Here is a 24259-nt window from a genome sequence, read left to right on the forward strand (position 1 = left end):
GCTGTTTCCGCTTTCCCGCGCTTCACTGCACCCTAGCGGGGACCAGAGGAATAAACATTCACCAGAGACTGCTGCACAACGTCTCGTTCAGGCTTCGCATCTGTGAAATGTCGAGCAGCCGATATTTTCTTTAACGTGAAATAATTTCTAACGCTTCGTGACACAGACTCGTACAACAGAAAATGCAGACATTTCTGCCCGGTAAGCAGGCAGGCGTTAATATTTTTCTTTGTAGTACATCTTGGGTAATGTAGTTCAAGAAGCGGTCACCGGCGCTAACCACCACAGAAAGTCGCCACGCATCTAGAAATACACTGACCAGAAGCCCCCGCGTCGATTCTGCCACACGCGCAAGGTCAGTTACACTGCAGAGTGTGGTAGAGCAAATGTCATAACTACAGTTAAAATAATTGTTTACACCTATGATTGTTTAGTCCTGTTAGCCTCCCATAGTGTGTGTCCGTGTTAGCTCACCTTATAGCTGTTTCGGGTTTATATCTATATATGTATATATAGATATATGTATATATATATAGATATGAATCTGTTTTTACGTTACATACCAAAAAAAGGTAACACATTTCTACCATAGCCGCTGGCTCAGTTAAGAGCTACAGTTACAGATTAACTTATAGAAACAGCGTAAATGCTTCACTGAAAGCCTGTGGAAGGAGGTGTAAGCTTAATGGGCAGATAACCCCGCTGTGTGAGGGGAGGCAGCTGATATTTTTCACCTTGTAATTTGACAGGAAGCATGAATTACGCTCGGTTTCTGACAGCTGTCAGTGCAGCGAGAAAGCCTTCCCCCATCAGGATGCTGAGTGAGTACTTTTCATATATTAATACACTTGTGTCCGGTTGTACAGCGAGACTAATGCACCCATTACAATAGCCAGTTTGACACAAAATGGTAAAAACGGGTGTTCCTAATCACCTTAAGGGTCTGTAGCTAATGTGGAATAGAGCCTATGATGTCACTGGTAGCACCCGTGTTTGGTGTTTACCTCTCTTTCGTGTGAGTTATGTCTGTGTGAGAATGCAAAAAAACAGCAAGTCTTCTGAGTTTTTTTCAGTTTTTCCTTGTCTGCTGTGGTTTTTATTTAACTACAACAAAAATGACCAATTAAACCGGTGATCTTTCTAACCGCAAGGTTCATATTTTCCATGCCATCTCTATTTGCTCCACCGGAAACAGATGAAATAAACAGAACACATTAAAACACGAGTTTTATTTAGTTTATATGGTTAAAAAAAACGTCAGAGGCGTATAAATGACGACACTGGACGCAGCGTGTTCGGGTGATGTTTTCCAACTTTACTCGTAACTAGGGTTGCCAACTCCCTGAAAAATAAATAAGGGACACCTCGTGGCCAGGGCCGGGCAACCCAGTTGTCTTCACCCTTCCCAGTGTGGTAGCTCTTTTTTTGTGTGTGAAATTATTTTTTAACCATTTGACTTGAACTTGATTTAAGCAGATGCATATTCTTTGTGATATGACCATATGGGAAACAAATGATCATTTAGCCATTTATTTTTAGCTCACAATGACAACATTAACACAGTAAAACAGGTCTCTTTCTTAAACAGAAGCCTGTCATGCTTAACTTTTGAGAATATAAGTAAATCTTTCTTTAAAAGAACTCTGTCCTGCTTAACTTAAAATTATATAAATTAATAGAAAACAATAGAACAAAATCATTCTTGTAACAGTGCACATTTAGTGCATTTAGTACAGTTGGCTTCAGTTGAGGTATTATTTCAGCTTTTCTAAAGCTAATCAGCTGCTCCTGTTTGTAAACCCACTTGTTCCCATGATTACGCATCTTAACTCATCATCATTATTAATCTATGTATTACTTTTATGTATTAGTGATCTATTTGTTGTAATCATCCATCCTTGCAGTTGTTTATTACACAAAATAAATGATATTATCACACTTCTGGCCACATAGCCCTGATATTCACCGCACATGCCCATATTAACCTTAACCAGAGGGTTTAAACAACAAACCAGTGTTTACATACCATATCTGCTTCTGCCGTGGCCTGGCGGACAAAAAATTGGTAAAGGGTTCCCCGAGCTTTCATGCCCCTCGTGTTCTTCATGTGCCCACCAATAGAAGCATGCCTATGGAAAAAGTGCGCCGGCACACAGTGCAGTGCGCTTTATAGGTGTTATCGTGCACTTTTCCAGCCAGGTGTTTTCCTTTTCCCATTTCTCCCTGTACTTTTGCAGCCTTTTTTTTTTTCTTTCTCTGAGCGAACAAACATTGCTGCTCTAACGCTGGGCTCACACTGTGCGATTTTTGGCCCATTTTGAGCCGATTTTTGAGTCGTGCGACCGATTTGGTGATCAGCCCGATTTTGGCCTTCATCGTGCGTCGTGTAGTATACGTGGGGTAACGAGAAGCGATTAACACCTCACGACCAGCTCCCGATCATCAATCGCTCGTGAGGGTGTCACCGCAGCTGCTCACGCGCAAACACGTAAACGTCGGTGAAAAAGACGGAGCAGCACAGCTGTGCAGCGTGTGATCTGGACACAAGCGATGGAGGCACAACTTGTAGAACTTTGGAAAGCTCATCCGAGCCTTTTCCATGTGGCATCACAAAATTATCACGACCACAACAACCGTGAAAATAGTTGGATTTACATGCTGCTCAATCACAGCTGCCTGATCAATGTTTTTCATTAGCAATTTAGCAAAGTTGATGTGGTGGTGTGTCTGTGTGAGTGAAAGACAGAGAGAGCGAGCGACAGATTTTCTGTTATAACCTTCATTTTATGGACGCACAGTGTGCCGTCCGAGACTTGCACCGCAGTGTCGGCGTTTGTTTCCCTGTTGGCCATGCTTGTTGTTGTGGTCATCGGTTGTCTTCCGGTATTTTCTCCGTAAGCGACCTTTCCTCAACCAATGAGATGAGCGGTAATCTGACTTGTCATACTCGAATTGTCATAAGTGTGCTGTCAGCTCATTGGTCACAAAGCAGGAGAGGGGCTGGGAATTATGTTTTCAAACAAAGCGTTAATTCCATTAAAAGTTATAGACTACTTTTGATTCTCACTGTATTACGGGACAAAGTGCGTCCCTTATTAGCTCAATACGGGACGTGTACTTTTGTTTCGAAATACGGGACGATTCCGTATTTTAAGGGACGGTTGGCAACCCTAGTGTGAGAATGCAAAAAAACAGCAAGTCTTCTGAGTTTTTTTCAGTTTTTCCTTGTCTGCTGTGGTTTTTATTTAACTACAACAAAAATGACCAATTAAACCGGTGATCTTTCTAACCGCAAGGTTCATATTTTCCATGCCATCTCTATTTGCTCCACCGGAAACAGATGAAATAAACAGAACACATTAAAACACGAGTTTTATTTAGTTTATATGGTTAAAAAAAAACGTCAGAGGCGTATAAATGACGACACTGGACGCAGCATGTTCGGGTGATGTTTTCCAACTTTACTCGTAACCCGGAAGCTCCCCCCACACACGGCCTTATGGGAACAGTAGTCTACCGCTACACCTCCTTTTAGCTAAAGACATACTTCATAACGTCTCAAACGGCTCACTAGAACAGAAATGGGGAACATCATGAAACGTGAAAATTATACACATCCCTCATTTGTTCACTTACATTTAAACAAAACACATTATTGTAAACATCTCTGACAGCTTAACCCAGCTTTGAATAAGGCATGAATGGATAACTTCAGAGAATTACACATCCAGTTTTTCAGGAGGTCTCACCACTCGACCAGATCTGGTAATAGTCCCTGTTGGTCTGAGGTGGCTCCTATTTCTCCTCAGAAAACCCCTGTCTGTTTCTACCACATAGGATCTGGGAGCACTGGCAGGTCCAACTACTGCTCCGGTAGTTCCTTCAGTGGTAATCCACACTTTCTGTCCTGACGATAGTTCCGGAAGCGGTCTGACTCTATGTCTGCGGTTGTAGTGTTTTGCCTGCTCACGCCTCCCCTCCTCATCTTTTTTGCGAAAAGCCTGTAGGTCAGGCCACTTTGGCACCAGCTTTGCCACAGCTTGTGGCAGCGTGGTCCGCAGGTGTCTCCCCATAAGCAACTGCGCTGGCGAGAGCCCATGTTCCAGTGGGGTGGCCCTGTACGCTAGCAGTGCTCTGGTGTAGTCACAGTGCTTTTTCCACAAGTCTTTAATGGTACGAACAGCGCGTTCTGCCTCCCCATTGGCTTGGGGGTACCTGGGGCTGCTCGTTTCATGTGTGAACTGGTACTCTTTGGCAAAGTGCTTGAACTGTTCTGATGAAAATTGCGGCCCGTTATCCGATACCACAGTCTCGGCAACACCATGTCTTGCAAAGGCTTCTTTTACAGCATTAATAGTGACCTCTGCAGTTGTGTGTCTCAGTTCAGCTATCTCAATGTACCTTGAGAAAAAATGAATAATCAGCAGGAAGTGTTTCTTTGACCACTCGAACAGATCCATGCCGACTTTTTGCCATGGGCGGTCGGGAACAGGAGTTGCCAGCATTGGTTCACGGCACTGTAACCTATGTTTTTGACATGTTTCGCACCTGTCTACCATTTGACATATTTGGGTTGAGATTCCCGGCCACCACACAGACTCTTTTGCTCTGGCCCTGCATTTTGAAACGCCCTGGTGGCCTTCATGCAAACGTGACAAAACCTCCGCTCTCATTTGAGGTGGTATCACAAGTCTCTCCCCTTTCATGAGAAGACCATGGACTAGATTGAAGTCCATTCTGTATTCCCAGCACCCCTTTAACTCTGGATCTAGTTTACCTTTTTCTGGCCAGCCTGTCCCACATTGATACACCACCTTTCTACACAGGTCATCCATTTCCTGCGCCAACTTAATCTCCTCCAACCTTTTATCTGTTGCTGGGAGATGGGAAACTACACCGTCCACGAAAACCTCCACCTCTTTTTCCAGCTGAAGATCCCCAGCAGAAGGAGGCCCTGCCAGCGGTGCTCGTGAGAGAGCATCAGCAGTGACAAGGTTTTTCCCTGGAACATGGACAATGGTGAAAGTAAAGCGCAGAAGCCTGAGGCGGAATCTCAGGATGCGTGGAGGCAGGTCGTCCAGGCCTCTTGTGCTCAGAAGAGGGACCAGGGGTTTGTGATCTGTGATTAGAGTGAACTGTAGGCCCATGAGGTAAGATGACAGTCGTTCACACACCCACGTTACAGCGAGCGCCTCCTTTTCTATCTGCGCGTAGCGTTTCTCTGTGTCTGTGAGACCTCTTGAGATATATGTGACCGGTCGCCAGGAGTTGTCAGACTGTTTCTGAGTGAGAACAGCCCCGACACCGTATGCCGATGCATCTGCAGCGACTCGTGTATCTGCTGAGTTGGAGTACTGAGCGAGCACTTCTGGAGAGCTTAATATCCCTTTTAGTCTCCTAAATGCTTTTTCCTGTGGCTCCCCCCATATCCACTCGTTTCTGTCTTTTAGCAGTTCCTTTAATGGTGTGGTGATTGTGGCTAGTTGTGGCATAAACTTGGCAAGATAGTTGGCCATGCCCATGAGACGGCGCACATCTCCCACACTCTGAGGCTGCGGCAGCTGCTGGATTGCTGTTATCTTGTTGGGATCAGCCTCAATGCCTTTTGCTGACACTTTGTGTCCCACAAAGATTATTAGACTTTTAGCAAACTCACACTTCTCATTCAGAGTGAGACCCTCCTTCTGAAACATTTGGCGCACACAGTGCAACCTCTGGTCGTGCTCCTGCCTGTCTCTGCCATATACAAGCACATCATCGGCGTGACAAATCACCCCTTCAAAATCTTCCAGCATCTGTGACATTCGCCTTTGGAAATGTTCCGGCGCTGATGCAATGCCAAAAGGAAGGCGGTTGAACTGAAACCTTCCAAAAGGCGTGATGAAGGTAGTGAGTGGTCTTGACTCTGGCGTGAGCGGAATTTGCCAGAATCCAGACCGGGCGTCGAGCTTTGTGAACACTTTAGCATCTTTCATCATCGCTAGTGTTTGATCTACTGCTGCTTGCTCTATCTCAATGTGATAAGGCTCCCTCAGCACGCCTAAACCTTTAAAAACGTTTGGGTATGCTGCCCTGAAATCTGTCACCAATTCCGTTACTGTGCTTACTCTGTACACAAGACCCAGAGCCTCACACGCTGGCCTGCTTAGCAGTGGCTGTACTAGACCTGACACAAGGTAGACGTCTTGAGAAACATTGCGCCCTTTCACTGCTAGCTGTGCCTCGAAGCAGCCTTTAACATTGAGTGGGTTACTGCCCGGCCCTAGTAACTTCTTTCTGGGTCTCTGCAGCTTACCATCCCTGTCTGGACTGTACAAACCCTCTGGAATAGATGTAACATCCGCCCCTGTGTCAAGTTTAAAATATACATTTTCCTCATTTAACTTGACCTTTTACACCCAGGGCTGTGACCTCCCAGTCTCTACTTCACCCAAGAACACACAATCCTCGCTGTCTGTATCTTTCGGATTTTCTGTCACTTCGCGTAGCGCTGTAGCTTCACTACTGCGACAGACCGCAGCAAAGTGCCCTTTTTTCTGACATTTTCGACACTGTACCTCTTTGGCTGGACATTCTTTCCATGAGTGTTTGTTCTTGCGACCACAGCGGCCACATTCCTTTCCGCTTTGCTTGATTGGCTTTTGTTCTTTCTTCTGCCACGTCTGCGTTTTCCCGCTTGTTGTATTTGTCCGTATTGTGTCCATGTTCAGTGTTTTCTCCACTGCCGCGCTGCTGTGAAGTATTGGTTGTTGTTTCTTTACCGTTTCGCTCTGCCTAACTTTCTCAGTGGCTTTAGCAAGAGTCAACTCTGAGTCCATTTGCAGCAGCTCCGACAGTCTTTTGTCTTTTATGTCAACTACAATTCTGTCCCTTATGAGTTAGTCTTTGAGTGCTCCAAATGCACAATTTTCTGCAAGTTTGTGCACAGCAGTGATGAACGACTTTGTACTTTCCCCTTCCTGTTGCCGTCTGGAGTTAAACTGTGCTCTTTCAAAAATTACGTTGTGTTTTCCTACGTAATGTTTGTCAAATGCCTCTTTGACAGTTGCATATTTCTTTTTATCTGCATCGCACAGTGGTAAAACTGCCGAAACATCATCAGCAGCGTCTCCTATAGCGTACAGGAGTGCATTAACTTGATACTCGTCTGATTTGTTATCAAGAGCAGTTGCAATGCGAAATCTTTCGAACCTTCTGATCCACTTTGGCCATTCGGCAGGATGAGAAAAGTCAAATGTTTCTGGGTACCGTGGTCGCCATCGTGACGTGTGGATCCCTGGCTTCCTCGCGTTCAGAATCCAAGCTTTCCGGTGCGCCGACCTCGTCAGCAGAGTGAAGCTGACCCCCCACCCACTTGAAACGTAAAGGCAAATAGGCGGAGCGGTTAGTGCTACGTTTGTGCAGATTTGTGCAGGTAAAATTAGCGTTTGTGCTGCTACGGTTTCCGAGATATTAAACTTTATTTTATAGGTCATTCAAAGGTCACCATCCCCCCAGACTGCTCCAAAACGGGCCAAAATGGTCTACTTTTTTAGTGCTACGTTTGTGCAGATTTGTGCAGGTAAAATTAGCGTTTGTGCTCCTGTGATTTGAGATATCCTGTTATGGTTTACTGCTGAAAAATGTCTTTTTCAAATGACCTTTCACTTTGTGTGTTCACTTGTTCAATAAAGTTCTGTTAAAAAAACCCTCTTGTTGTATTTAATAAGCTAAATTTGTAATAAGTGTATTTTTTTTAAACTTCAATTTCTTTACTTCAATCACTTTTTGTTCATGAAACCACGATGCAAATGCTTGAGTATTTATTTTTTTTAGAGTGGATTAAAAAAAACTTTATTGAAAACTACATTTGAACATTTTACACTCCCATGAACACTTTTTGAGAAACGAACAAGCTAGCAGTCTTTTGCATCAAATACACATTTTCTGGCAGAAAAAACTATTTTTTGGCATTACTGTGTCTGAAGGATTCTTAGAACAGCGTTCATCTGATTTCTGAACAAGGTAAGCTTACATTTAAAATACTGAGGTTTTAGTTACTGAGTTAATACATGATATAGCTAACTGTCTGGATCAAAAGGATTTTTTTTCAATGTTAAACATTTTCAAAAATGTCCAAGAAAAAAGTTTCTAAAGCACTTTAAAACATGTAGTACACTGGACTAAAGTGCTGTACAGTACATGGGTTAAATACTCAGACTCAATTTAATAAACTCACAAATTCAATAGCTCCATCTTAAAAACAATAATTCCACAAAATATGAAAGTGTAGATTGGTGGAGAACTTGGGGGAGGGGTTGCTCCTGGCTGTATATATAGTTCAGAAATCACATTTTGCTCCATCATAATCAGTGTGTTGTTTTTTTTTAGATGCCTCGAAAGCCATCTGTAGACAAGGTTTCCATTTTTGCAGTTCTTTGCAATTCAAAAGAGGCCATAGTCCAAAATGGCAAAATAGCCACTCCAGCTGCATCAGTCTGGAAAGAGCTGAGTCAGCAGCTAGAAGACAAGATGTCAGCAAAGGCCCTGTACACTTTTGTGAAGCTAAATAGACACAACATCTGGTCAGCTTTGGAAATCAGTGATCAGGAAAGTAATAGTGAAGGAGAGTTAGATTCACATTGCATTTCTCCTGGACAAGAAAACTGTCAAGCTTTTGAACTAGAAGTCCCTTTTGAGGACTGGGTTAAATTTATTCCTGAAAAGGTTGAATACAATGACAAGTTTTCTCCTACCCAAAAAAGGGAATACACAATTTTGAAACCTGGCACTTGGACTCATATCATCAACGATCTTATATGGAAGAAGATCAAAAATACATGTACACTTGTGTTCCGTAGAGCAAAGGTCCATCCAACTGTCACCAATAAATATCTGGACATCAGAGGCGACTGTAAGGAGTGTCATGGCCAGTTAGAAATGTCATGTGACAGACAGCCAGCAATTAATAGTCCAATGGTGCTCCAGTGTTTCATGAGAAATACAGATTTCTCCCTGCACACTGGCCACTCCAAGCGGTTCATGTCTGGAAACCTGCGTGAACAGATCGCTAAAGAGCTGTGTGAGGGCAGAATGGAACCAGCTGTATGGAGGTCAGCGAGGGCAGCAGATCTGATGGATGTTGGAGATCCTGAGCCAAGCCACCTTCCAAATTTGGCCACACTGCGAAAAGCCAAACAAGAGAGAAAAGACTTGGAATTAGGAGATAAGGACCCCATTGCATCTCTGCAATTGTTAAAATATAGTGTTCCTCACAGTGGTAGCATCCGAGATATTGGACTGGACAAGTTTTTCTGTCACTACTGGAGTCAAACACAGATGCATGTTTATAAGACATTGTCAAAAAAATCTCCCCCAACTGTGTGTTTTGATGCAACCGGTTCAGTTGTGAAAAAACTGCTGAGACCAAATGGCAAATCTGGCCATATCTTCCTTTATCAAGGTATTCTGAAAGAAAACAATTGCCCCAGTGTCCCAGTGGTGCAAATGCTGTCAGAGAAACATGATGTTAATGCCATCGCAAACTGGTTGACAGAATGGATTCGTGCAGGTGCACCTGTGCCAAAGGAAGCTGTGAGTGACTTTTCTCTGGCAATTCTGGGAGCTCTGGTCAAGGCTTTCACTCCTCATCCTGATCTGAAGTCCTACCTTAATGAATGCTTTCATGTCCTTCTTGGAACCCAGTCTGCCAAACTCCCCCCTTGTTATATCAGGGTTGATGTTGCGCACTGCATCAAGATGATATGCCAGTGGGACTGCCTGAAGAAGAAAACACATCGTGTTAAAGATTTCTTTGTCAGGTCATTAGCAAAACTTCTTCAGTCTCAATGTTTGGACCATGCAAAACAGCTCCTACATGCTATCACTGTTGTGGCCCTCAGTGAGGCAGAAGGTGATGACAGTTCTGGAGCCCCTCTTCCTTCAGAAAGGTGCAAGAAATACTTGAAAGCCCAAATTGCTCAAGACTCCATCATCATTCCAGATGAACAGACGGAGGAAAGTGAGAGAGTGGATTCAGTGGATGAGATCCAGACTGACCTACGACAGTGGGTAACAGAAATATGTGAGGAGAGCAGGTCACTTGCTGCAGCAAACGGGGATAGAAATAATATTCACTTTCTCCCTGAGATTATTCCTCATATAATAAGACTGGCAAGTTACTTGCCACTCTGGACAGGAATAATGGTCCCTCTCTTCCAAAGCACCAGCATCACAGCAAGTTCAGCCACTGTTGAAGCTGAGTTCAAAAACATAAAACATGGCCTTTTCAAACATGACAACTTGCCTCTTCGAGTCGATCGCTTCATTGCTCGTCATCTTTCATTCATCGAGGGAAATATGCGGATTTGTTCTGCAAAAGAAAAGGTCAAAGATGAGGCAACAGTGGGATCACTGAAAGTCACAGATGCCAATTCTGGATCCATGACGACTCACAATGCAAAAGACAAAATAAAAATGGATGCTCACCCGTTTGTGGGATCTGATGCTGCCACAAACATTCTTCCGGCTGATGGGGATGCAGTTGAGAACTGGAGGGGCCTAGCTGTTCCACCCAAAAAAAGGAAGAGGACTTCCTACCTCTCTTCATGTACCGAATGGCTCCATGCAGATGAAACTTTTGGGGCCAAAAGAGTGAAAGTGGGATTATTAAAAAATGGAAACCTCCATCAGCCTATTAGATTAGGGGAATCGACAATCTCTGTGCTCAATACCTGTGCATTTGATGCATTTTTTCAGTGCTTATGTTGTGCCTTCTGTGACAGCTCCACATTTCAAAATGCTGTTCTGAAAGACAGTGAAAACCCAGTCCTGCAGCTGGTGAAAGCCATTGCCACAGATGGTGTGACCCAACAAACCTACAGGAGGAGAGCAGAGCTGCTTAGTGTAATGTTTGAAGCTGTCTCGTTGAGGTCTGCTGCGATCCAAATTGATGCTCAGTGCAATATCTCCGCTGTAATTGCTAAGACAATGAGGAACATCTCAAGTGTTTATTTTACCAAACACTGCTCCTCACAGCACTGCTACCTCAGCAAAGGGATGACAAGGGAAGTGCCATTTGTTTCTCCTGCCATCTCTGTCCTCAAAGAGTCTGGTATGGCTCATCTTGGCACGGCTGTGGAAGCAGGACTTGGCCTACCTGAGTCTACCTGCCTCAGGCCACTGTCCAATCCATCTCTGTGTCCATCAGAATTCAAAACAGAAGACAGCACCACAGGAAATGAGCTCTGTGCAGGGACAGTTACTCACAGCTACAACATTGGAGATATCGTGTGGATTGATACTGACCTTGCAAACCAAACAGAATTTCCACTGAATGAATTTCCCTCCAACGTGGTTCTCCAAGGAAAGTCGTTCACTTTGAGGGCATTAATTGCTTTCCATGGAAAGATGACCACTGATAGTTTGGGGCATTACACTGCATACTGCAGGAGAGCTCCATGTGTGTGGGAGTGCTATGATGACCTGGGAAATGGAGTGACAGGAGCATCTGAAAAGAAAAAAATACAACCCCATGCTGTGTTATACACAGTATAATGAGTGCTGCCTGCATTTTTCTGTTTTATTTGGTTCATTACAGTTACATGTGTTCAAATGGCTAGTGTGTGTTATCAGTAAGTTCAGTTTTGCACATAAAGTTAAAGTTCTAAATTAAAAATCTTTTAACACTCTTTTCTTTGTCAGTCTGATGCATATTTGCTTTTACACACCCAGTCACCTTCACCCGTAGCCTTGAAAGTACCCGTTCCATTTTTCTGTCAATAATTTTTCTGTATTTGTTTTGTGTTTACCTGGTGGCTTAAGTCAGGGGTCAGCATCCTTTTCATTTCAAAGGGCCCCTTTTCCCCCTGCTGCTACAAAACCTGTCTAGAGCCTAAAAAAAGAAAGAGCCTATAAATATCTAGAAAATGAGTTGTTGTATCGTGTAAGCTATGGAAATGTAAATAAAAATGCTTATTTTTAGATTTGATAAGACAATGAATCATCAAAGCTTTATAACGGAAAAAAGTATTTGTTAAAAGGAAGCCAGCTACGTGAGTCCTTTCCATAATAATTGAAAATTAGGAAAGATGGGCAACCAACTTGAAAATTACAGTAAACAGATTTGAACCTAAGAAACATTAAATCACTTTTAAAAGCCTTGTACATTCAGTGAATAGTCAATGCAGATATTTCATTTAAAAAAAAACTGTTAACAGAACCCTTTCTTGTCTTTATAATAAAAAAATGACTTACTTGGTCTTATAAGAGCCACAGTGGAGGGGCCGGAGAGCCACATGTTGCTTTAGAGCCTCAGGTTGAAGATCCCTCGCCTGGGTGCTGTGGAATATTCAGTTTTCTACACGTAGGTAACAACCTATCAAAGCAAACACTTCATTTTTTCTGAGACAGCTACATTAATAATAATGAACATATATAATTCAAAACAAAATCATAGAGGCCAACTAGGTTTGTAAAAAATAATAATAATTTAGGTATACGTGAATCACTTCACATGAAACTCAGTTTTGCCACAGAAAAAATAAAAACTTTAGCCTACCTTGTGTACGTTTCTGCACTAGTAACAAAAGAAATATCAACCTTTCCGCTGAATAAATTGTGTTCCTAAAGTGTAAACTAATAAAAGTTAATATGCAGCAAGCCTAGAAAAAGTGCAAAACTCCACAGCTGCTGAAACTCACTGCCACAGACACTGGTGTTATACAGCGTAGGCCGTGATAATTAAAATCATTATATCTCAGATACTGTAGCAGCACAAATGCTAATTTTACCTGCACAAATCAGCACAAACGTAGCACTAAAAAAGTAGACCATTTTGGTTTGTTTTGGAGCAGTCTGGGGGGATGGTGACCTTTGAATGACCTATAAAATAAAGTTTAATATCTCAAAAACCGTAGCAGCACAAACGCTAATTTTACCTGCACAAATCAGCACAAACGTAGCACTAAAAAAGTAGACCATTTTGGCCCGTTTTGGAGCAGTCTGGGGGGATGGTGACCTTTGAATGACCTATAAAATAAAGTTTAATATCTCGGAAACCGTAGCAGCACAAACGCTAATTTTACCTGCACAAATCTGCACAAACGTAGCACTAACCGCTCCGCCTATTTGCCTTTACGTTTCAAGTGGGTGGGGGGTCAGCTTCACTCTGCTGACCTCGTCTCCTCCCTCCGACATGTGAGGCTCGTGCTCGACCGCGCGCGCGCACGCGCCCTGTTGCTAGCGCCGGTCACAGCCTCGGCCGCGCTTCACCTGCATGCCGGTCTTGTTCGGGTTACCGATGCGAAAACTTCTCTCGCAGTTAACTGCACCGTACTGTACTCGAAAAAGAAGAAGAAGAAAAAAACAGTGGAGACCGCCGTTCGCACTTCTGACACCACGTATAAATGATGACACTGGACGCAGCGTGTTCGGGTGATGTTTTCCAACTTTACTCGAAGCTCCCCCCACACACAGCCTTATGGGAACAGTAGTCTACCGCTACAAGAGGCACATCCCAAATCTGCCCTGTTTCATTGCACATAACAGATTAGGTGAAAAGACCAGCTGAAATAATAGAACAGAAGAAAAAGCAAGCAGATGACAATTTCAGTTTTTTAACTTTTTCTGTTATATACAAATATTTCTGTTACAACTAAACATTTGTAAGTCTGGGTGGTGATGAGACTATAAGCTGGGACCTTTCTGTGTGCAGTTTGTATGTTCTCTCTCTTCCTGTGTGGGCACAATCAGAATTAAGCATGCATTTTAGACCAACTGGTGACTCTAAATTGATGGGGTGCAAAATGAGAAACTGTGATACTGCATCTGGAAGTCAGGAGTGGCAAAGATGTATGTGAGGTGGTGCAGGAAATGCATGAGGAGAGTGAGACAGTGATGGGGTGTGCAGTTGGAGTAACGGGTGAGTTCAAGATGGTGGTGGGATTACATCAGGGATTCACTCTGAGCCCCTTCTTGTTTGCAGTGGTGATGAACAGGCTGACAGATGAGGTCAGGCAGGAATCTGTGTGGGCTATGATGTTTGCAGATGACACTGATCTGTAGTGAGAGTGTGGAGCAGGTTGATAGAGAGCCTGCAGAGGTGGAGATATGCACTGAAGAAAAGAGAAATTAAGGTCAGGAGAAACAAGGCAGAACACGTGTGTAAATGAGAGGGAGACCAGTATAACAGCAAAGAGCAGAAGTAGTGATCGTGGATGAGTTTAAACACCTGGAGTCATCCATGCAAAGCAACAGAAAGCACACGAGAAGTAAAGAGGAGAGTGCAGGCAGGGTGGAGTGGGTGGAGACGAATATCAGTGGTGGATTGTGACAGAAAGATAGCAGCAAGAGTAAAAGGGAAGGTTTACAAGATGGTAGTGATGCTGTGATGTATGGTTTGGTGAGACAGTGGAACTGAATAAAAGACAGGACGCTGAGCTGAAGGTTTCATCATCTTCTCTCTGTGATCCCACATGAAGCTGAGCTGCAGCAGCGGTCACCTCCATCGCTGATTTCTTTGGCCGGAGGAGCTCCTAACTCCAACACCTTCCCCTTCCAGTCAGCGTCCATCACGGTGAAGAACGGGCAGACAGTCACCTTCGATGAGGTGGCGATGAAGAGAGCTCTGCAGTACTCCGCCTCTAATGGGTGAGAAATCCAGATGACAGAATCGGTCACTGCTTTGTGACAATTTTCAGAACAGCATTTCAGTTTGGATTAGAGGATTAAGACAGACACTCGTGCAGACATGTGCAGTATTTGTGTGAAAATAAAACAGATTACTATTTTATGAAAATAGATTTGTCTTGGAAACACCTGATTTCTCTTCAATGCGTAGAATACCTGAGCTGCTGACGTGGATGAAAAACCTGCAGAAGAACCTCCACAACCCGCCGACTGCTAGCTACAGCCCTGAGAGCGGGCAGATGGAGATGTGTGTGACGACGGGGAGCCAGGAGGGGCTCTGCAAGGTACTGACACCATCACCTGTAGATTTACCTGTCCATCTGACATCAGCTGAACAGCTTAGACCCACTGAAACCCTTAAGCTATAGCTTTAAAGTAAGAATCTCTATATTTTAATATAGTTTTATTTATTATAGCAGTTTTTCATGTCAAGGAAAACATTCACAGCCTGTGTCTTAGCCTCGTATGTTTGCTGGTTTTGGTGCAGGTGTTTGAGATGTTGGTCAACCCCGGAGACAATGTTCTTCTGGATGCGCCCACGTATTCGGGCACGCTCGCAGCAGTAAGAGCATTTTTCTTCTGCACAACACAAACATTGTGACACGAAGCACTGCGACCACCTTACGCTCTCATTTCCTGTGCAGCTCCATCCTCTTGGCTGCAACTTGGTAAACGTTCCCAGCGATCAGCATGGCATGATACCTGCAGCTCTGAAGGAAGTCCTGTCCCGGTGGGATCCGTCAGAGATCCACAAGCCCGGAAGCACCGCTCCCAAAATCCTCTACACTATCCCTAATGGAGGAAACCCCACCGGGGCCTCCATGACAGCAGAGAGGAAGAAGGAAGTGTATGAGGTAAGTTGTCGCCAAAGTCATACTCAGTGAGATAAATACATGCACACGCTGCAGATTTTGACTCTCTTGAGTCACGGTCGTACAAAGCAAACCAGTGAAGCGTGCACTCTGCTAATTACAGCTTGTTGTAAAGCTGCTTTCCCTGCAGATTCACTCTGACGTTTTTTATTTAAACCTCTCTTCTCTTTAATAGCTGGCCAGGCAGTACGACATGCTCATCATCGAGGATGACCCCTACTATTTCCTACAGTTTGAAAAGGTGCAAAGACAAGAGATTTTTTCTTTAAATGACAAACGGCAGCCTGTTAATCTGACCTTCATTAATAATGAATAAAGGTCACAGTTAGTTCATGTCATGTTTACTTGTGTGGCAGCCGTGGGCTCCCACGTTTCTCTCCATGGATGTTGATGGGAGGATCATCAGGACCGACTCCTTCTCCAAAATTCTGTCTTCAGGGTGAGTTTCTCAACCTTTGTGACCGTTTAGGTGGGTGGATTTGTTTTACTCCCAGTACATGTGGAACTGATGTTCCCATTTCTTGATTTGCCCTAGCGACTATGAACCTGACACATAAATTTCTTTTACGTTTGTTGGAATGAAAACGTCAGGATCCTTCAGGAACACATATATTTGGGTCCAACCCTCAAGTAAACAAACTATTTTAGCGACTAAAATGACAGAATAGGGTGATGTATGACCTGTAATATGTTCTGCAGGAATAGTTTGTTTAAATGGCTGAATATGTGTTTATCACAACTGTAGCGTTCCCTTTTGTCTATGACAGACATGTTAAATAATGTTCTAATGTACTTATTTGTGGTTCTGGCATCACATTTTTTCATCAGATCTTTATGCCATATTTGGCTGCTTTTTTTTAAGAGACTGAAACACCACCTGCCTCTAAAGGCCACCAACTGTTCATGTACACAGAGATCAGTAACAGGGAGAAAGTATTTCAGGCAGCAAACGTTGTCCAAATATGCCTGAAAGCAACAAGTTTGTCCGTGGCCTGTGTCTGAGCTCCAGCTGCTCAGTTGTGAAACTGCACACACCTCAGGATACCTTGTAATCTTGTTCTGTTAGCTGCAGTTCACAGTAAAAAAAATTTGTATTTAATGGTAAAAGTGGAAAATCAGTACTATTAATGTTAAAATAACATGTTTCCAGTGTCATGTGTTGCTCTATTGGTATTCTTGCCACATCACTGGACCCGTGAAAAGCTGTAGGAGTTATAGATTGGGGGGGGAATGTCAGGAAACATTTTTATGAGTCAAAGTACCTCAAAGATCAGACACTGATGTAGCATACAGGTCTAGAAGGCAGCCCATGTGCTAAAGGGTCACTGCAGGGGTCCAGGTTCGAGTCTGCTCTCAGCCATTTTCAGTTTAGGTAAAAACGCTCAAAAATAAACTCCTAAAAAAGAAATATCACAGTGCCACATAAAAATATATGGCTCACTCACTCGCTTGAAGTTTATCTAGAAAAATCCCTCCGGTTATTTTTTTATTTATGTTTTTAACTACATGATGTGATGGCTTTGGAGAGTGGCTCCATAGTTTTTTACATATTGACCTAACAAGCAAAAGTTCCCCGGTTTGTTTCCGGGAGGAGACACGAATCCCTTTTGTGTCATCAGGCATAAAAATCTGCCAAATCAAACACAGAGCGCTACCTGCTGTGGTGAAGCCTTGTGACTAAGAGAGCAGCCAAAGGTAACGCATGGAATAACTTTTACACTTTAACCACAAATAAAAAACAACAAATGCAGTTTTTTAAACAATCGTAAGTATAGTAGTGAGGTGAATTGTAGGAAATTATAAAGATTACAGTAGTATAGTGTGTAGCTATTTCTAAAGGGGTTCAAGCAGGGTTTACTGACTTATGTTGTCGACACATTCAGCGGCTTCCAGCCAAGTGACATAGTACAGACACTCGTTTATCAAGCAACATCCTCATGGACACAAAATGTAAATATGGCACCCCAGCCTTTATCTGCACAGTAATGTGTGTTTCCAGCATTGCTTATCCAGGCTCCAGTTCCTCAGTTTCAGTGAAGTCACATTGCGAAACACAGTCTGTTAAAACAGGATCCGGTCACAGAGAGTTTATGTCTTAGGTTTAAGAGTGAAGTTGATATTTGACTCCAGGTTTTATGTACTGTGAGTGTTTCTGACTTGAATTATTCAGCTGGTTGTGTTGTTGCTTCAGACTGAGGATAGGTTTCGTGACCGGCCCCAAACCGCTTGTAGACCGGGTGGTGCTGCACATCCAGGCTTCGACGATGCACACAAGCACCTTCACACAGGTGAGAAATCTCCCACTTAACACCACCCAGAATCTCATCGTATTCACCCTGAATGGACTAAAAGAAATCTTTCAGCGTGAAGTGCTGTTGATAGTGACAGTATGCCATCACATAAAGCAGCAGTAAACACAGAGCAGGGCAGCACAGTTGCGCAGTGTGCTAGCAATGAAGCATATTTGTGAGCAGAGTCATTACTGACTTTTATACTCTGCCAGATTAAGTTCCCACCCACCAGGCACGCCTGATTTGCACAGACATAAACTCAAACCAGGCGAGGATGAGTGGTGTGCTGCTGTCACGCTACATTTAAAGCTGAAAAAGAATTTATCGCGTGTCTGAACTAGCAGAAGCAGCAGAGCAGATTTTACTCAGAAAGAAGGAGGAGAGGATTAATGAGGACCTCCAAAAGATCTGCCTCCAACCTCTTATTTAATCCTCACCTCTGCATATTCATCTAATCTAAACCAGAAATGTTATTAATGCATGAAAGATTTAAAATGCAAACAGCTCAGGCATAAAAACCCCATGTGAGAAGGAGGAAAGTGTGCCTCTTCAACTCATTAAACTATTAATATGCAGTTTTATTATCTGCTGTACAGTCATTTTACAGTCAAATGATTTGGAGTGATGCCAATATATAATCAGAGTGCCCTGCTTTCTTTCAGCTCATGGTGTCTCAGTTGTTGCACAGCTGGGGACAGGAGGGTTTCCTCCAGCACATAGACAAGTATGTCACTTCCTGTCTGACCAGTTTGACTTGTTAAAAACTGACTTGGATCCAGTTACGTTTCCAACAGGAAATCAAACAGTTCTTTTCTTTCCTCTTGCAGGGTGATTGAGTTTTACAGGAAACAGCGAGATGCCATGATCAGCTCTGCAGACAAATGGCTCAAAGGTTTGTGCACTCACTGATGAAGCCCAAAGTATCCACATGTAAACAAGCAGTGACCTGTTCACTTTACTTCATGTTTCCTTTAAGCTGGACTCATAGACTCTATATAACAGGTGATGTAGCCACAGTCAGATCAGCTTTGATGTGTGAACACTCCAGACTGACATGAGTGATTCTGATAGGCAAACAGTAACGGCTTTTAAACATGGCCAAGCCGTGAAGGGTACCATGTTTTATATTCTAGTTCACTTTAAATTGTTCCATGCTGTATTAGGTATGTCTATAAACTAGTGGTTGAACCATAAAGTCAGCTGGTAAGCATTTAATGAGGTCAAGTTACCAATAGGGTAATTTTCTCTTTGCATCCAGAGGTGTTGCCTCCTGCTGGAAGCAACAGTCATCCTTTATATACAGTCTGTGCTTGCAAACATAAATTTAGATCTTTGATGGAAGGCTCACACCCACTGAGGCTGAAGGTGAAATCTGTTGTCAGCATACTCCGTTTTAAGGTTCCTGTATAGTTTTCTGAAGAAGAGCAACACTATTAAGCAATGACCAAGATTATTTGAGTGTGCTGAGGCCCTTTCTGTGCCTGTGTGGGTCTTTCTGGGTATGTGAATGTGGGTGTGAATTGGTGGATGACTGAATGGAGTGTAAAGCGCTTTGGGGTCCATAGGGGCTAAGTAAAGCACTATACAAATACAGGCCATTTACCATTTTACTCCAGCTTCCTCCCACAGTCCAAACACCAACTCGTTAGGTTAACCGGTATTTCTAAGTTTGTGTGTGTGTGTTTCAAATTATTAGGAAAATGTCTGGTTTACAGTTGGTTTCTCAGGAAGGAAATGGATTAAACATATTTAATATTTATTATATCCCCATTAATGGAAAAAGGAAAACTTACCTCTGCATCCAGACAGCTCTGACCTTCATTCATAACGGGCGGGAGCCAAAAGGTCATGCTGTATAAATGGAAAAGTACTGTAGTGGGGCCACACTCATATAAAAGTGTTAGTTATTTACATTAGACTTTGGACAGGTTGCCAGTCTGTTACAGGGCTAACACAGAGAAACAGACAACCACTGACACTCAGAGGCAGTTTAATCACCAGTTAACCTAACCCCACTAACTGCATGTCTAACTATGGGATGAAGCCAGAGTACTCACAGAGAACACACACAAACATGCAAACTCCACAAAGGAAGGCCACGGCCGGCCTGTGGAGTCGAACTCTGGACCTTCTTGCTGTAAGGCAATAGTGCCATCATCTAACAGCAGTCATTTTTGTAAAATTACTTACATTTGGCAGCAGATTCACTAACAAACCCAGAACTAAGGTGTAGTGAACTATCAGTGATTTTTGACACTTCCTCTCATCCTTCTTCATCTTCCTCAGTCACTTTTCTTGGACTTTCTGCCCAGCAGCCTTTTCAGGAACCAAAGGCACTGAATCTAAGTGAGATTTTGTGGCTCACTGCACCAGCAGCCACTAAACCAGTGACTGTCTGCCCTACTTAAAGCACTGTATGACCAAAGAGGCATTGTGAATCACAGAAAAAAATGCTCAGGCACTTTTGTTTGTGTGTGTGCGTGCAGATGTAGCAGAGTGGCACACACCATCAGCAGGCATGTTCCTGTGGATGAAACTGAAGGGCATAGCTGATACCCAGCAGCTGATCATGGAGAAGGCGTTGGAGAAAGAGGTCAGTGTGAACAAACATGCAGGTGCTGTTCTCTTTTCAGGTTAAGACCTGCCTATTGAACAGCAGATACCCCAGAGGCACTTGTGTGCGTGTGTGTGCGTGAGAGGGAAAACACTTGCACAAAGGCTGCTTTACAAGCACCATCCCACACTCTGCCGAGACACAAAACCTGCATCGGCCTTGGTGCAAACATCTCCTCACAAACACACACACTCACACACAGTGTGTTTGTAATTCCATGCTACTGAATTAGCTGTGTATGAACAAGAGTGGGTACAATCGGGATTTTCCAAGGCCTCTGCACAGCAGGCTCGTGTCCTGAGTCCTGAGCATTTAAAGCCTTCATACAGCAGATAATAACACCACTGTGTCATTGGGCAGAGGAGGAATAATGGACAGCTGAATCTAAAATGAGTCTTTCAGTGCTGTCATAAATGCCACGGCGAACAGTTTACAGCCTGTGAGATCAAAACAGATACCAGAATATTTATACCCAATCCAAACTGCTATATCAGAGTGAGAAAGCTGGTTATCAGAGACAGAGAAGACAGGATGTTGACCAAACATGGAGGATATCCTGGACGTTATTCCTAGTGTTCCTCTCACTTCACATGAATAATGCCACAAATAGTAATTTTTTAAAAAAAGTTACCAAACAGAGAAAAATACGACGGTGACACAACCTGGCATAAAGGGAAACATTTGGCCTCACAGTTTGTAACCAGTACCTGAAATCCTAACAAAAAGCCTGCAGTAACTAAAATATATCACAAAGTTGTCATTTTACTCAGTGAGCTGTTTGAAAGCTAATGTAAGCTTTTTTTTTTACTTTTCTGGACTTAGACGGACACGATTGTAATTTTTATCATTTAGAGTAAAATCTGGTGACCTGCCTGGCTTTATGTTAGCTCAAGACACAGTTTGGCTGGGGTGAATGTAGGAAAAGACAATATGTAATAAGTTTTATTCCCTATGTAAAAACTGGAGATGTGTAAGAACTGGTGATACATGTTTGTGTGTGTGTGTTACAGGTCCTGCTAGTTCCTGGAGGCGTGTTCATGATCAACAGTAGTGAGCCCTGCCCCTACGTCAGAGCGGCCTTTTCTCTCAGCACACCGGAGCAGATTGATGAGGTAAACAAATGGATAAACAACCAGATAAACACATACAATCTCTACAACTCAATCTAATCTTGTATTTCTTTCCCCACCAGGCTTTGAAAAGACTCTCTGCGCTCATCAAAGAGGCTTTGTGATGGTTTATTCGTCCTTGGCAGATGCAGGATTTTTTAAATATGTGGTTGAAGGGCTTAGTTTAGATTTAATAGTGCGTTCTTATGACTGTCAAAATTATAGTGTTACAAGCCCAAAATCAGGACCTACACAGAAAAAACTATAGGTGTGCTGACTGGGTGAAGAAGGTATCTGATCATTTGAGTGATGCCCGCCTTCCTCAGCTCAGAGTTTGTTTAGCAGACCAAGAAATCGGTACAGCACACCCTAAACGCTTAATGAAGTTCTTCTAAATCTAGTTTTTCCAAATCTAACCATCACCCATCACAGAGACGTCATAATCTCTGGGATGAATTCATGTTAACAAACAGATCATTTTCCAGAAGAAAAATGATCCCTTTCTTAGCGAGCAGGAAGTCAGAGAGCTCCGTCTTAACAGTTCTTGATATAATTATTTTAAAGTAGACCAGAGGCCTCTGCGACAAAGCAAGATTTAGGTTTATCTGGGTAACTTCAAGGTTAGCCCTGAGTTTTGTGTACTATGAAAGTGGTTCACTTTCATGCTGAAACATTCAAGCAAGTAAGTAATACAAAGGGAAACGGAGAAGGACGAGGTGGAGGGAGGAACAGAAAACGAAACCCTGAAAACACTAAACATAAATAAACTAAAACTAGGAACTGAAACCACGTAGAAAAAGCAAGGACTCAACTCCAAGAAAGAAGAATACAGCAAGACCTGAAGCACCACATAGCTGAATCGAAACCTCAGCACAGCAGCAACCTCAAACTAAGAGGATCAGAATATCCAACACATTAAAAACCCTCTAAAGAAACTCTGACCCCTGGGACCCAAACCAGGGAAAACATGGCAGACACAGCCTCACTGCTGTATAATGAACAATGGCTACACAAACTCATTACTGCATGAGAACATGGTTTTATCTCATCTGTGAAATAAAGTAAGGACTTTTTACCTTTTGTATTTTGTTGTATTTTTTTTTTGAGTCTGTTTGTAGTTTGCTGCTCAGGGATTGGTGCAGATGATAAAATCAGATCATATTGCAGGTGGCCTGATCTGATTTCACTTTACAAAGTAATTGGTGTGGTTCTTACATAGTGCTTTTCTACTCTGAGCACTCAAAGCGCTTTAGAAAACTTGCCTCATTCACACCAGTGCTTTTTTCTACGCTTGTTCTAGCTAACATTCACACACATCCATAGCAACTTGAGGATAGTATCTTGCCCAAGGATATTTGGTATGCAAAGTGGAGGGACCTGAGAGCTGGTCAGGTTCAGGTGGAGTCATGAACAATTCAGCACCGACTCGTCTTCCTCTTCATCCTTTTTTCTAAAGTCTGCTGGCTCTCACATAACAGCGCCTGCTGACAACAGCAACAACAGGGTCTATCTGTTTGGTGGGAACTGTTTTCTTCTCCTTTGTACAGACTTTCTGCCCCCGCTGTGTTAATATGTAGCAGTCTGAAGTGTTTGTGTACTGCTCAAACATTCATCTGGAAAGGAGGACGGGGTCAGCGAGGTGGCTTAGATACAAGACTGTTAACACTTTTCCCCTCTCACTGAAGTCGTGGATGAAGCGTTCAAATTTGAATGCAAAGATTTCTGTAAATACCAGGATGGGAATCTGAACAACAACTGAAGAGGAGCAACTGTGAAGAGGTCTCTCTTTGAATGTGTTTCAGTCAACAGTAACTTTAAAACCGAAGCAGTGCCCCAGATTTGTTTGGTAGAATGTGAAACATTAACACAGAAATGGATGAAAGCACCAAAATCCTCTCTAGAGCAGAAAAGTTGAAATTCTCTTAAAGTTACTGAATAAACTTTTGTTTTGTTTTTACTTTGAAACAATAAAAACAACCGTCCACACAAGCTAAAACACACACCACCTCCTTAACCTCCACAGCTTCTATACATAGATGAAGCATTGACTTAATTATTGACTGCCTGCTGAGGTTCTGGCATATAACGTCAATCCCCAACTCGCGCTGTGGCTTCAGGGTCTCCTTTTATCAGGCCTGGTAAACAGAATAACAGCCTGTACAGGCTGAATGACCCTGGCCGGGTCTAAATTTAGAGCAGCCTTTATTCTGCCTTTAATTGTTTCAAAAGGAAGCTGGCACTGTGATCCACATACAGTCTTTTCCTTGAACGGCCTTTTAGAATGTGTTTTCACCACAGCCCATTTACCTCTTACTATAGGCCTACGCTGTAATGCAGACATGCACAAAATAACCTACTTAGTGTGCCATGCTATTAAATGCCACAAGGCTTTATGTGAGCGAGGTTATCAGTCTTTTGCACTGGAAAGCTGTTCAGACCTTACTTCTGTCCTCGTGGGAGTCTGGAGGCCGGGCTGCATAAACATGCAGCAGTTATATCCTGTGTGAGGAAGGATAAACGAGGCTCCAGCACTGATGCTCACAGGTGTGTTGTGTATTAAAGCTTCCAATTAATATCTTACTTCGTGTGTCTAGGTTTGTCTGATCTATCTGAAAGTAAACCATGTAAACACAAGTATCATTTTAAATCAGCCCATGGTGCTTAATTTTTAATTAAATTAAAAAAATCTACATTTTTTAAACCTGT

At 43.0% G+C, this 24259-nt stretch overlaps 1 protein-coding gene across 3 annotated transcripts; it reads left to right on the top strand.

Annotated features, from left to right (window-relative positions):
• The first annotated feature begins 40 nt into the window (after positions 1 to 40).
• On the top strand, positions 41 to 22615 carry aadat (aminoadipate aminotransferase). Of its 3 annotated transcripts, none has more exons than XM_080888005.1 (14): positions 41 to 201; positions 750 to 821; positions 14460 to 14628; positions 14819 to 14951; positions 15155 to 15229; positions 15312 to 15521; positions 15715 to 15780; positions 15896 to 15978; positions 17731 to 17827; positions 18493 to 18554; positions 18658 to 18722; positions 20317 to 20423; positions 21455 to 21556; positions 21637 to 22615. In XM_080888005.1, exons 1-14 carry the CDS (start codon positions 183 to 185, stop codon positions 21676 to 21678), a joined length of 1302 nt encoding a protein of 433 aa, XP_080744131.1. In that variant the 5' UTR covers positions 41 to 182; the 3' UTR covers positions 21679 to 22615. The 3 variants fall into 3 exon arrangements, with proteins under 3 accessions (XP_080744131.1, XP_080744132.1, XP_080744133.1); XM_080888006.1 differs by having other exon boundaries at positions 77 to 355; XM_080888007.1 differs by lacking the exons at positions 41 to 201; positions 750 to 821 and adding an exon at positions 13208 to 13413.
• The last annotated feature ends 1644 nt before the right edge of the window (positions 22616 to 24259 follow it).

Source organism: Rhamphochromis sp. 'chilingali' (assembly GCF_963969265.1).
Source record: "Rhamphochromis sp. 'chilingali' genome assembly, chromosome: 1".
In the NCBI taxonomy this organism is placed as follows: domain Eukaryota; kingdom Metazoa; phylum Chordata; class Actinopteri; order Cichliformes; family Cichlidae; genus Rhamphochromis; species Rhamphochromis sp. 'chilingali'.